Source organism: Dromiciops gliroides, chromosome 5 (assembly GCF_019393635.1).
Source record: "Dromiciops gliroides isolate mDroGli1 chromosome 5, mDroGli1.pri, whole genome shotgun sequence".
In the NCBI taxonomy this organism is placed as follows: Eukaryota; Metazoa; Chordata; class Mammalia; order Microbiotheria; family Microbiotheriidae; genus Dromiciops; species Dromiciops gliroides.
The window spans coordinates 166,049,691-166,062,071 of NC_057865.1; the positions used below are offsets into that span (position 1 = coordinate 166,049,691).

The 12,381-nt window shown below is 37.5% G+C and overlaps 1 protein-coding gene across 2 annotated transcripts in view; it reads right to left on the reverse strand.

Moving 5' to 3' along the window:
* Positions 1 to 12,381, reverse strand: part of DHTKD1 (dehydrogenase E1 and transketolase domain containing 1) — a 77,513-nt gene that overhangs the window by 38,404 nt on the left and 26,728 nt on the right. For both annotated transcript variants that reach the window (XM_043965983.1, XM_043965984.1), the window contains 4 exons: positions 11,750 to 11,961; positions 10,179 to 10,373; positions 6,141 to 6,410; positions 534 to 705 (listed from right to left, as the gene is read on the reverse strand). In XM_043965983.1, coding sequence (XP_043821918.1) covers positions 534 to 705; positions 6,141 to 6,410; positions 10,179 to 10,373; positions 11,750 to 11,961 — 849 coding nt within the window. The remainder of the gene's footprint in view (positions 1 to 533; positions 706 to 6,140; positions 6,411 to 10,178; positions 10,374 to 11,749; positions 11,962 to 12,381) is intronic.

Consider the following 12,381-nt stretch of genomic DNA (forward strand, 5'->3'; position numbering starts at 1 on the left):
AACAAAAAAACAAAAAAACCCTAAAAACTAAAAACTAAAAAAAGAACCAAACCAAACAAACAAACAAACAAAAAATCTATCTAGAGCAGGGGTTTTTAATTTGGACTACACAAACCCCTTTGAGAGTTCACCCTTTATGGGGAGGTTCATAAACATGGATGGGAAAAAAATTACATTTTTATTTCAACCTAATTGGTTTCCTTTGTATTCTTTTGTATTTTGTGCATTTAAAAACATTATTCTCAAATGGGGTCCATAGGCTTCACCAGGTTGCCAAAGGGTCCATGACATAAAAAATGTTAAGAACCCCTGATTTAGAAGAAGGATTCCAACAGCTAAGAGAGATTGGCCCTCAATGGGGGAGAAACACAGTCAAGAATCACACAATATTAGGAAGTATGGATGGAATAGGAGCTATGCTACACTGAAGGGTACATACACATTGAAGAGATCACACACCCAGTGAAATATTGCAGTCTCTACACAAACAGCATGACTGAATCAGTCACCCCTGGTATAGCCATGGTACCTACCAATGTCACTACAATACAAAGAAGACCTTCCTCTTTCTGCTGGAGTGGTATAACCCAGCTGGTTATTAACAATTAGATGGATACTTCCACCAATTCTGAAATGTGGGAGATTAGAGAGGGTAAACGTTTCAGGAACAATCCCTTGACCACAGAAAGAAGCATCACCATGAACCTAAATTATGGGGGGAAAGGAACATAACATATTTAAGCATCAGGGTAGAATCAACAGGGTTTGTTTTTTTAAACAGTGATATAAAAAATCTATTCATCATAAGATTTTCCAAAATTATTAAATTGTGCTCAAAAGGTACTTAAGGTGCTTCCCAACTTCCTTTCTCCCAGGAGCCATTACCAGTTGATCTATTCCCTCTGTCCCTATATCACCCAAAGCATCCCAGTTATTCAAACATATATTCCAGAGCACACAACAACACTTGAGCTTTTATTCTTAAAATACTTTTATTCATAAAGGCAGCTTGCAAGACAAAAAGGAACTTGCTAGACAGTATTTTAAAAAAAAACACTCAGCCTCCTTTTCCTTGCCTTCTACTTCCATCAAATGTATACGGATAATAACACCTAGTCTTCTCTGTATCTTGTAGCTGGTGCCATGAACATGGTAATGGGAGAAGTAATGGGAAGGGCAAGGAATTGAGAGGTTGTGGCAATAAGATTCATAAGAGAAACAAGAAGCTATGAGAGAGAAATTAGGTATTTAATGATCAACCTCACCCCTTTCAGTGATGTCCTACTCTAATACCTCATCTTAGCACAGAAGTGACCCTGGGTTCCTAAAATCTATGCTATAAAAGTACAAACTCTGGCAAATCCTAGGCAAAGCTGCAGTTTTCCAAAAGGGGCTCTATTTCTTTTGTCCAAGATCTAACACAACTAAGTGGAGAGATGTGATAGGACCACTATCTATCAGGACCCCAACTCACCTTATAACATGGGTTAGGCTAGATTTTCCTAGAAAGGAAATATATCTGTCTTTAGAACTTGACTACTGCAGGGGGCCAAGACTCTAGATGCTCTTCTCCTGGGGTAGCTTTCCAATAGCCCCTGGCCATGAGATGGCTTTTTGGTTACCTAAAGGCATCAAGAGCTCCACCCATGTAGAGTCAAGGCCCTTCAGCCTTGGTGGATGTCCCAAGACTACCTGAGTCACCACACTCTGCCCTTCTGACCATGCTTATTTCTGTAAGGAGATGAAAGGGGTCAGTAAAAGGTTTCTCATCTGCACAAGCTAAGTGCTAGGGTATTCTTATTGAATATCCCATTTGTGCTTATGACTAAGTAAACCTCCTTTTATTGACTGTTGAATCACCTATGAGTGCCACATTTCATTATAACACTGAACCTGAACTAACAAGGTACCAGCCTGAATCAGGCCTGTCTCCAAAAAGAAGTTCATCGCTAAGTTTGCTGCAAGATAAAGAATTTTTTAGCCAAAGCAGCTCTTAAGTACCAGTTATTATATTAATGAGGAATTACTATCTGCATCAGTGGAGGGAGCACTTAACTGAACAAATAATAGATCTGGAAATTTTTAATACTGAAAAGTAAAAATCAAATGGAATAGAGCGTGCTATGTGTCTAGAATGCTCAAATTTCTCAGATGAGGACCAGAACCATTATGAAATCTGGCCATCAGAAGGTGGGTTAGGATGAAAAGCCAGGAGGCAAGGAAAGAGGTAGTAGAGGTTTTGGAAAAGAATGGGAATCATCCAAACATAAACTTTGAAAGCAGTGATATTCTCTGAAACACTGGTTTGAAGATGGAGTCCTGCATAGACCTGGACCAAAGGGAGAACTCTGGCTGCAGTAAAACTCCAGGCATTGTATGTGCAGAAGAGAGAACAGAAGGAAGTTCAGGGAAAGCACAAACATCAGGCCAGTTTAACATGTATGCAGTATGAAATGGAGATTAATCATTTCATATAGAATCCTCTTTGCATGTTTTGCTGTGGGCATGGGTGTGCTGTTTTTTAACGTTTAAGTTCAGCATTTAAAAAAAATCCTAGATATTTTAGTGGGAAAAAACCCACTTGGAAGTGAATCTATTTCAAAATTGCTACCAAAACATGTGCCTTCTTAATAACCTGATTTAATATCACATTGTCGGAACTATTTGCTTTCCATACTGGTATAGACTATATAAAGATACTGGAGTATCACATTCACATTAATGAATCACTACTGCAGAATTCAGAATGCCACAAAAGACCCAAAGCCAATAGGCCATGTGGTGCCTCCTAGGTCCTGGGTTTCTGTCTACTTACTCTTAAACCTTCAATTCTGACTAAATTCTCTCTTCCCTCTGAACAACCAACCCACTCTTCCCTTTGCCAACTCTATACCTAAAAATGGTCTAAGAAAAAAAACCCCAACAACTATGTACCCTCTCCCCACTCTAATCAAGGCTAGAAAACCTTTTCTCTCTCTGGTACCCTTAAATAAAATTGCAAAAATAATGCCATAATCAGCCACTCCCCTCTTTGAATTGTAGATGCCTTCTCTGTCACCCAGCATCTTAATCTCCTGACACACAGGCCAAGAAGCTGCTTTTCTTCCTCACAGCTGGAAACTCTTCTTTCAGGATAATGGAGTAAAAGGGAACTCAGCAAGGGGGCGATGAATCAGACTTCTATCCCCCAGTACTCCTTTTAAAAAACACTTATAACAGAAGTGATTATTCATTTCATCTGCTAGGAGATGATATAACATCTGTTTCCAAACTTGCACCATTTTGTCATGCTCTTGTGGTTCTTGGTGTAAAAACATGCAAGTATTATCTGTTCAATAGACCTTTTTTTTTTTTTAAAGCTGGTCTCACCCTGTACTCCCCACTACACATACACACAACACACTTTTCTTTTTCTTTTTTTTTTCTGAAGCAATTTTTAATAAATCTGAAAAACAAAAATGCCGTTGGAACAAAATAAAGTAATGGGAGGGCAGAGGAGGCTCAATCCAAACCTAAGTGTCTTGAAGCAACCTGATGGGTGTATTCTGAGTGGGATGGCTTCATCATCAGGGACTAGGAGGAAAAGTCCATCCCCTCAGAAACAACACACTTTTCAAAGGAAGATAAGCAAAGGGCAGAAAGAAAACAGCAGTGTCAGAAGAATTAGCTGTTCATTCTAAAGATTTCCAGTTGGAAGCCCCCACCAGAAGTCAGAATTACATAATACAGCTAAAACAAGTCAAGAAATGTACAGTCATAGTAGAAATAGAGACATCTGGAAAGAAAGGAGGTACAGGAGGTCAGCTGGCCTCAAACACTAGCCATTTGCTAAGCCTTAGTTCTTTCATGTGAAGAGTCAAGTGAGATTATACATATATTTTTATATGTATGTGTATATATATATAAACAAACCTCAAAGCACTGTAGAACTGTGAGATATTATTACTATTTTAAATAAAATCTTTTATTTCCCATACTTTCTTCAGAGACTAACCTTGAATATAGTCTCTTATTCACAGAATAACTATGGGCAGGTCACTTAAATCTAAGAGCTTCAGTTCCTTCATCTATAAAAGGGGGGCTAATTCCCAAACCGGTGTTTACTGTTCAAAGTTATTGTGAGAATTCATTGAGAGGATGTAAGCAAAGTACCTGATAGACTATAAAGCTGTCATATTATAAATGTAATTTATACTGAATAAGAAAATAAAATATTAAATTCTATTAGATTTGTAATAATATTTCTAAATGTCAGATATTAAAATTATAATGATTTTTACTATTATTCACTAGGAAAATGTGAATGACCAAAATTTTTTTTTGCTTACAGGTCAGAGTGGAAAGAGCCTTTACTATTGATTACTTGAAATGCCTCTGCATAAGAGGTGAGGGAATATTTTATATACTATCACACTGCTCATATGTCAGTCAGTTTTGCTGAAATGCTTTCTTTTCTCCTTTCTTTTTTATCCTTTATTAAAAGGGATAGTCCCATGGGCAGAGAAGGGAGGATATATTCAGAAATGTAGGTAATATGTTTTGGGGGGTTTTTTGGTTTGTTTTTTTAGTGAGGCAATTGGGGTTAAGTGATTTGCCCAGGGTCACACAGCTAGTAAGTGTGTGTTAAGTGTCTGAGGCCGGATTTGAACTCAGTTACTCCTGACTCCAGGGCCAGTGCTCTATCCACTGCGCCACCTAGCTGCCCCAGAAATGTAGGTAATATGAAAGTAAAAGATATCAGTAATTTAAAAAAAAGAAATAGTTTGAAATAGAACATTGGCATTTGATGTAAACAGTTATCTGTTCATTGAATTGATTATTTTTTCCTAACCAAACTCAGGCAGCCCATTCATTTTTCATTTCATTTGTCTCTGTTAGAAATGAGACAATTTTCATGCAGTTGGAGGGTCAATAACACAGTTACTCGAGTAATTTTGTTAACTTACATCTGTTACAGTTCCCAAAACACTTTTAGTCATCTGGTCCTAATAAATCATAAAGTGATAGCCTTTATTTTACAGCTGAGGAAACTCAGTTTTAGTTAGAGGAGTCAAGTGACCTGTCCATGATCACACAACTAACACCAATGGCAGGGCTGGGATGCGAACCAAGATTGTTAACTCTTAGACCAGTTCTCTATTCACTCTGCTAGAAGTAATCAGCTGAATATTTTACTTCCATGTCATTTGGTTAATTTACCTGATTGCTTCAATTTCTAATTATCGATACATCAATTTACTACTACCCTGAATAGGGAAAAAACCACATCCTTTCTGTGTAAAAACTCTTTATTCTTTTTTTTTTTTAGTGAGGCAATTGGGGTTAAGTGACTTGCCCAGGGTCACACAGCTAGTAAGTATAAGTGTCTGAGGCCGGATTTGAACTCAGGTACTCCTGATTCCAGGGCCGGTGCTCTATCCACTGTGCCACCTAGCTGCCCCCTCTTTATTCTTTAACAAAACACACTCTGGAGCCAAGATCTATTGGGATTCAACTTTAAAGTTGGTTTTTCGAGGAATCGACTCTAGATTTGAAACCCTCTTGACCAAAATAAGCAAAAAGCCTCAATCTCCTTAATTAATTTCTAATCATTAGGTCCCTATTAAGAGACTATGATAAATAAAACCTAGCTGTATCCCTAAAATTACAAAAGTGAAGGTTAATCTAATAGATATCTTCTGCTTGGGCTACATGAAAAGGAAAAAAATGCACATAATAATGGTTTGGTTGAATTTGCTTTGATGCTTTAAGTCTTATTTTAAAAAGTAATAAACTAACTAACATTTTGCCACCAGGCTTCAGAATTATGAAAACCATGCAGATTCCTAGTTGGCTAAAACTTTCAGGGAGACATTTAATCTGTACTTGCTGAAAAGAAAAGAGAAGGCTATAGCAACTATGCACAAATTCCAAATGCTTGTGAAGAGAAAAATCCAGCTGAAAGATCCCTCCAGGGAGCTAGGGCCAGCTCCTTGCAAGTCTGGTTTTTAGATCTGGTGTTGATAGGTTTAAATGACCAAGAAGTTGTCTTTCTAGAAGAAGGACACCAGTCATCAATCATCTTCCAAGCCCACTAAGCATAGCTTTCCTAGTCCTTTCCATCTCTGCCCACCCAGTCCCAAAATAAAGGGTTACAATACCTGCAGACATATGACTTTGTCTCCTGGCTGTGCAGAGCTGTCTGTAGAGTAGTCACCATCTAACTGTGACTGCTGTCTTCCACGAGTTTTACCAACAGCAACAGGGTTGACAGCTTCAAGGTGCGAGGGGTTGGGCAGCATTGTAACATGAAGAGGTCGATGAGACCCAAAATCAAGGTCCACAGAAGAGGTCAAATGGGAAAGGACATCTCCAGTAGCAGAGATGCTCTCTGGGAATTCACTTAAGCCACGCATCTTACGGAACATCAGCTGTTTAGAGTAAATGGACAGAGTATAGTAGTTGAAACATATGCACAAAGGGAAAATTGTCCTGTTATCACGGTAAAGAATTAAGGGAGCTCCGTATTTTAAAGGCAAGAAAATTTATTCAATTTAAGAGTTTTGGCAGCCTTGGACTATTTGTATACATTATCTACAGAAGATATTGCAGGTAGGTATTCAAAAAGACATTCAAATTCACCTGTTCAGTGCTGAGAACAATTTGTAAGCCTTTAAAACCAACTTCAAAATCAACATGTTTTAATAGAAGCCTATTAGTAATGCACATATCAAGATATCTTTGACTTGGGAAAAGCAAATACAAAATAGACACAAAGGAGCTACAAAGTAACTGGGGAAGGAAAGGAAGGGGATAAGCATTTATAGTCCCTACTATGTGCTAAGTGCTTTACAAAAATTATCACGTTTGAACCTCACAATGACCTGGGAAGTAGGTCCTGTTATTGACCCCATTTTATAGTTGAGGAAATTAAGGCAAACAGAGGTTAAGTGATTTGTTGTGGTTCCTAGCCAATATATGTCTGGAGTCACATCTGAACTCAGATCTTCCTGACTCCAGGCCCAGAGTTTTATCAGTTCCATCTCCACGCCATTAGGAAAAGTTTCCACTACTAAAACTGGGAAGAGTTACAGTGATGGATAACGAATTTTATTTGGGGACATGTTGAGTTTCAAGGGCTAATGGAACATTCATTTGGAATTGTCTAATTAGTTGATGATATAGGGATCATATTACTATGATGATATGGAGAGAGCAGTATAACAAAAACCCAGAGAGGAGAGAGTATCTAAGAGGGAGGAGGGTCAACAGTCTCGAATGCTACAGAGGTTAATAAGGAAAAGGACTGAGAAAAGGGGCAGGACATTTGATAATTAAGAAATAATTAGTAATCTTGGAAAGGCAGTTTCAGTTAAGTGATGAGGTCAAGAGCTAGATTTTGATGGGATGAAAGAAAAGAGGAAATAAGTAGTTAGTTTTCTCTAGGAGTCTGGCTGTGAAAGGGAGGACACATATGGGACAATAGCTTGAGAAGATAGTAGAATTAAGTAAAAGCTTTTTTGTAATTAAATTTTTTTCCAATTATATGTAAAGATATTTTTTTGAGTTCCAAATTTTTCTCCCACCCTCCCTCCCCTTCCCAATCCTGAAGCCAGCAAACAATCTGATATAGGTTATACATTACAATTATGTTAAACATATTTCCACATTAGTCATGTTGTAAGAGAAAAATCAGAACAAAAAGAAAAAAATGCAAGAAAGAATAAACAACAACAAAGCAACAACAAAAGTGAAAATGGTATGCTTCAATCTGCATTCAGACTCCATAGCTCTTTTTCTGAATATGGAGAACATTTTTCACCATGAGTCTTTTGGCATTGTCTTGGGTAAAAGTTTTTTTTTGTTTTTTTTTTTTAAGAATGAGGTTATCTGTGAATTTTTGTAGACAGCAATGAAAGAAGCTGAGAGAGACTACTCATATTTTAAGAATTTTGCTTTAATGATTTTGAAAAGCATAGAAACTCAGCAGATCTTAGTCCCCACTTAGGGAATATTTTTCTCAAGTTGAAGTTATGAATTAGGAAAAAAGTGAGTTGTCCAGTTTGACTACAGAATAGAATTAAGAAAAGGAAATATAACAAAGCTAGAAAGGTAGATTAGGACCCAATCATGAAGGTACTTGAAGGACAGATAAAGAGGTCTGTATTAGCTGAAAGATAATGAGCAGTCACAAAAAGTTTCTGAGCAAGGAAACAACTTGATTGGACCTATGCACAAGAGAGATTACTTTGGAAGTGGTGTTAAAGAGGGACAGTTGAGAGAAAGGATTAATCATCAACCTCTCACAATTAGGAAAATTGAGGCACAGGTATTTAAGTACTTGCCACATGTCAAAACTAACTGAGTGACAGAGCCACAATCCCAATCTCTAGGGCCTAACCACTAGACAATAGGAACTCTATAACAGTGAGGACCCCTTGAATATTAATGATATTAAAACAATTCAGCGATTCCCAATGATAACAGTAGTAGTAATATTCATAATGAATGTTTTATTAGAGCTAGATAAAGACTGAAATGACAATACTTGGGATAACTCTGTTATCAGCTAAGAGTGCAGGAGTCCTTGGTCCACAGGCTGGGAACCACTGCTCTAAGTGAGGGACAACTAGCAAGTGCTGGGATGTTTGCCTCTTTTCCTACTTTTCATACAAAGAGAAAAAGGGGGGAAATAAATTATATGTAGCCCCAAGCAATATGCAAGATGATGGATCTAGTTGGTGACTGGGAAAGGATGGAACAGGAAAAGTGAAAAAAGGGATTGTACATAAGAAAAAGACAAAAAACAGATTTGTGATACCCATCTTGTAGATGGCTGTAGAATACTAGAGGACTTGCTGTGAAAAATTAAAGTGTATAGGGCCATAAAGATTAGCATGAATTTGGAGGGAAAGGAGAGAGATGCATCACTGTGATACCCCCTCCTTGATCCTGGGAAGTGGCTAGCTAGAGATCATGTGAACAGATAAGACCTGGGGGAGGGCCCTCACCAGAGAGATTCCTATCACCAGAACTGTGAGAGGCCCTGGGAACTTAAATGTGTCTTTGAGACTAATAATTGCTCATCCTAGTATTTCAACTTTGTGTTCCTCTTTTTAGTAACATTTTTCTCTGAAAAATTGTGAATGCCAGTAGAGAATCAGTTTCAATAAGCCACGGATTATGTTTGTTTCTCCATGTTTCCTGGGTGGGGACTATAGGAAATTAGTATTAGAATGAGAAAATCCCTAAAGTGTACCTGGGTCCTTTATACCTGAAGACAATTTCTGACATAAAATGTTATAGAACTTTGCGACATTTTCTAGTCTATTGCATAGTTTCATGGAATTAAAAAACAACAACAACAACTAAATGAATGAAGGTTATCAAAGTTTTTGTTCTTGTTCAGTCTTTTTTTAGTTATGTCCAATACTTTGTGACCCCATTTGGGATTTTCTTGGCAAAGATACTGGAGTGGTTTGCCCTTTCCTTCTCCAGTTCATTTTACAGATGAAAAAACTGAGGCAAACATGGTTAAGTGACTTGCCATGGGTCGTATATCTAGTTAGTATCTGAGGACGGATTTGAACTCAGGTATTCCTGACTCTAGGCTTATCCACTGTGCCACCTACTTGTCCTTATCAAAGTCAATTACGTTCAATTACATGACATAGAATGAGCGAAAGTTAATACTAAATAAACTTATTAATCTAAGATTTTTGTGATGTCCCCCACTATTAAATCTTTATCCTAAAGTTTCCAGAGAGAATTTTAAAGGCAGATCAATTAGAAGGGGTAAGAAACAGAGAGTTCTGGGCTCTTGGATTAAAAGGTGTGATTAATATGATTCTGTTATGATACAAAACACCATTTACAAATGAATGGACATGAGTCTCTTTAGAAAGTACAGTATGCCATTCTGCCTAGAATTAATCTACTTAATCTTAACATCCTTGTGAGAAACAAAGTAAGCTTTAAAATTCCCTCAAAGAAAAATAAATGTGCAAGAAGACATACAGTAACTCAGTCTGAATGCTGAGAATTGAAGCTAGTCTTATTCAATAGAGTATGATTTAATTCACTAGTTGACACATGCCTACTTGAATTTTCAAAGCAAAGCACAGTCATTTCAGTCTGAAAAAGAAGGGTAGGTTAGTCAATGTTAGCAAAAGAAGAAAAAGGAAGAACATCTGTCTTACCTCTGGTGGGAATTGTAGAAGACCAGTCAATAAATTAAGTCTCCCTCGATGGGGCATTCCAATGATGACATCTGTCACACCACTATAGGCTGCCATCTTTAACAACTCATGGAAAAAACCCATCATGCTTTCTGCCCCTTCACCACCATATCGCTTTACTGTGGCAAATTTGGTGGCCAAAAAATGGTCAAACTCCTGGGAGAGCAGAAGATCAGCTATTTTAGCAATACTAAAGCATCTGCACAACTTGTAAGGCTCACAAATTGAACTTCTTGAGGGCAGGAACTATGTCTCAAGTTTATCTTCCATCTTTCCACGGTATCTACTACCTTATATGCATGTCCTGTTCAATTAAAACTGTAAACTGTCAAAACTAACAGCAGCTTACATCTTTTTTTGGCACTATAAGGTAGAAAATGTGTTTTCCTCACAACTTCAGAGTTAGATAATCTAAGTGTTATTTTTCCCATTTCATAGGTGAGAAAACTGAGGCTTAGATATCTTATGTGACTTGTCCTAGTCATTTAGGAATATATTCCTGACAATCAGTAAACAAACATTTATTAAGTGCCTTCTATATGCCAAGAACTGAGGATATAAATACAAAAGTGAGACAGTCCCTGGCCTGAAGAAACTCATATTCTACTGGAATAAGAAAACACATTCACAGATGAATAAATACAGGCTATATCACCCCCCCCCCAAAAAAAAAACCCAACCCACAGTGATTGGGATGCACTGACAACAGGAAGAAACAAGAAGTCTTCTCCACAGAAATGGCACTTGAATGAATCTTGAAAGAAGGTATGGATTCTAAGGAGATGAGGAAGGAAAACATTCTCGGCACAGAGACAAGAGATATAAAGTCAGGAATGGGGGACAGCAAGCAAAATAGTTTGAATGCAGCACATAGGGCAGGGTGAGACATGTAATCAACCTGGAAAATTAAGGACGTGGTAGACTATAGTATGAAACAAAGCATACGTTTTCAGGGGTGGCCAATGTGTTTTTTCTTGACTATACTTTTCTGTTACGGGGCCAGGTTCTATTGGGAGGTTGGGGAATTGTGGGAGATGAGAGTGATATTTTTAGAAGAGTGCCAATAAGACAAAAGAAAGAAAAGTATAGACATGATAGAAAAAATTCTGAAATCTAAAACATCTTCTTCTAGAAAACTGTATTTTTCTTTTCCCTCCATTACTTCCCAGCATATCCTTCTAAGCACACACAATGCATGTACACACAGATACACAAACATTAAACAGAAACTCTGGGTTGTTAAATCAATAAATATAAAGTCATAATTTCCACTCTTCAACCGACAATCACAGATTTAAATATTTCTGCAATAAATGAGTCAAATTGTTTCAACATACTCACAGATATCTTGTACTACTATTTCCACATCAACATTTTTTTTCCAGCAATAGGGGTTAAGTGACTTTCCCAGGGTCACACAGCTAGTAAGTGTCAAGTGTCTGAGGCCATATTTGAACTCAGGTACTCCTGAATCCAGGGCCGGTGCTTTAACCATTGCGCCATCTAGCTGCCCCCACATCAACATTTTGTACCTGAGATTCCAGCATTAGTCGGGACAGATGTTTTCGCTCTTCTGTAGTGAATGTTTCCTTTTTTAATTCCTCAAATCTACTTGCAAACCAGTCTTTCTCCTCCTGACTCTGCAGCTGAGTTGTTTCAATAGAAATCTGCCCACAGTAGATGTGGTTAAGGTAAGCCAACACTTCTTCCAGAGAGGCTTCCTCCTTCCCCATGCTCAGTAATCCTAGAGCAGAAATTGAAGATGATAAAAGCAGAGAATAATCAGTTATTTTTTAAAAATTAAAGCATATTCTGTAACAGTGCTTTCAGCTCACATAACCTTTTCTTAAACTTTCAAAACATGCCAGACTTTATTAAAACACCAATAAAGCATTCTTATTTGTATCCCCAGTGCTTAGCACAGTGCCTAGAACATAGCAGATGCTTAAGAAATGTTTATTGAAGTTTATTGAATTTAAAAGATGTCAGTTTTGTGAAACTGAGGACACAGTGGTCAGAGGTTATAGTGGTAAAAGAAAGCCTACATTTCTTCAGTGTTAGAACAAACATCTATTTCCTAATGCTAAGGATTTTTATGTTCCCACTCTATAGTTATAATTTCACATGGAGAATTCAAGTTCTCCAATAAAATGTGATAGAAACT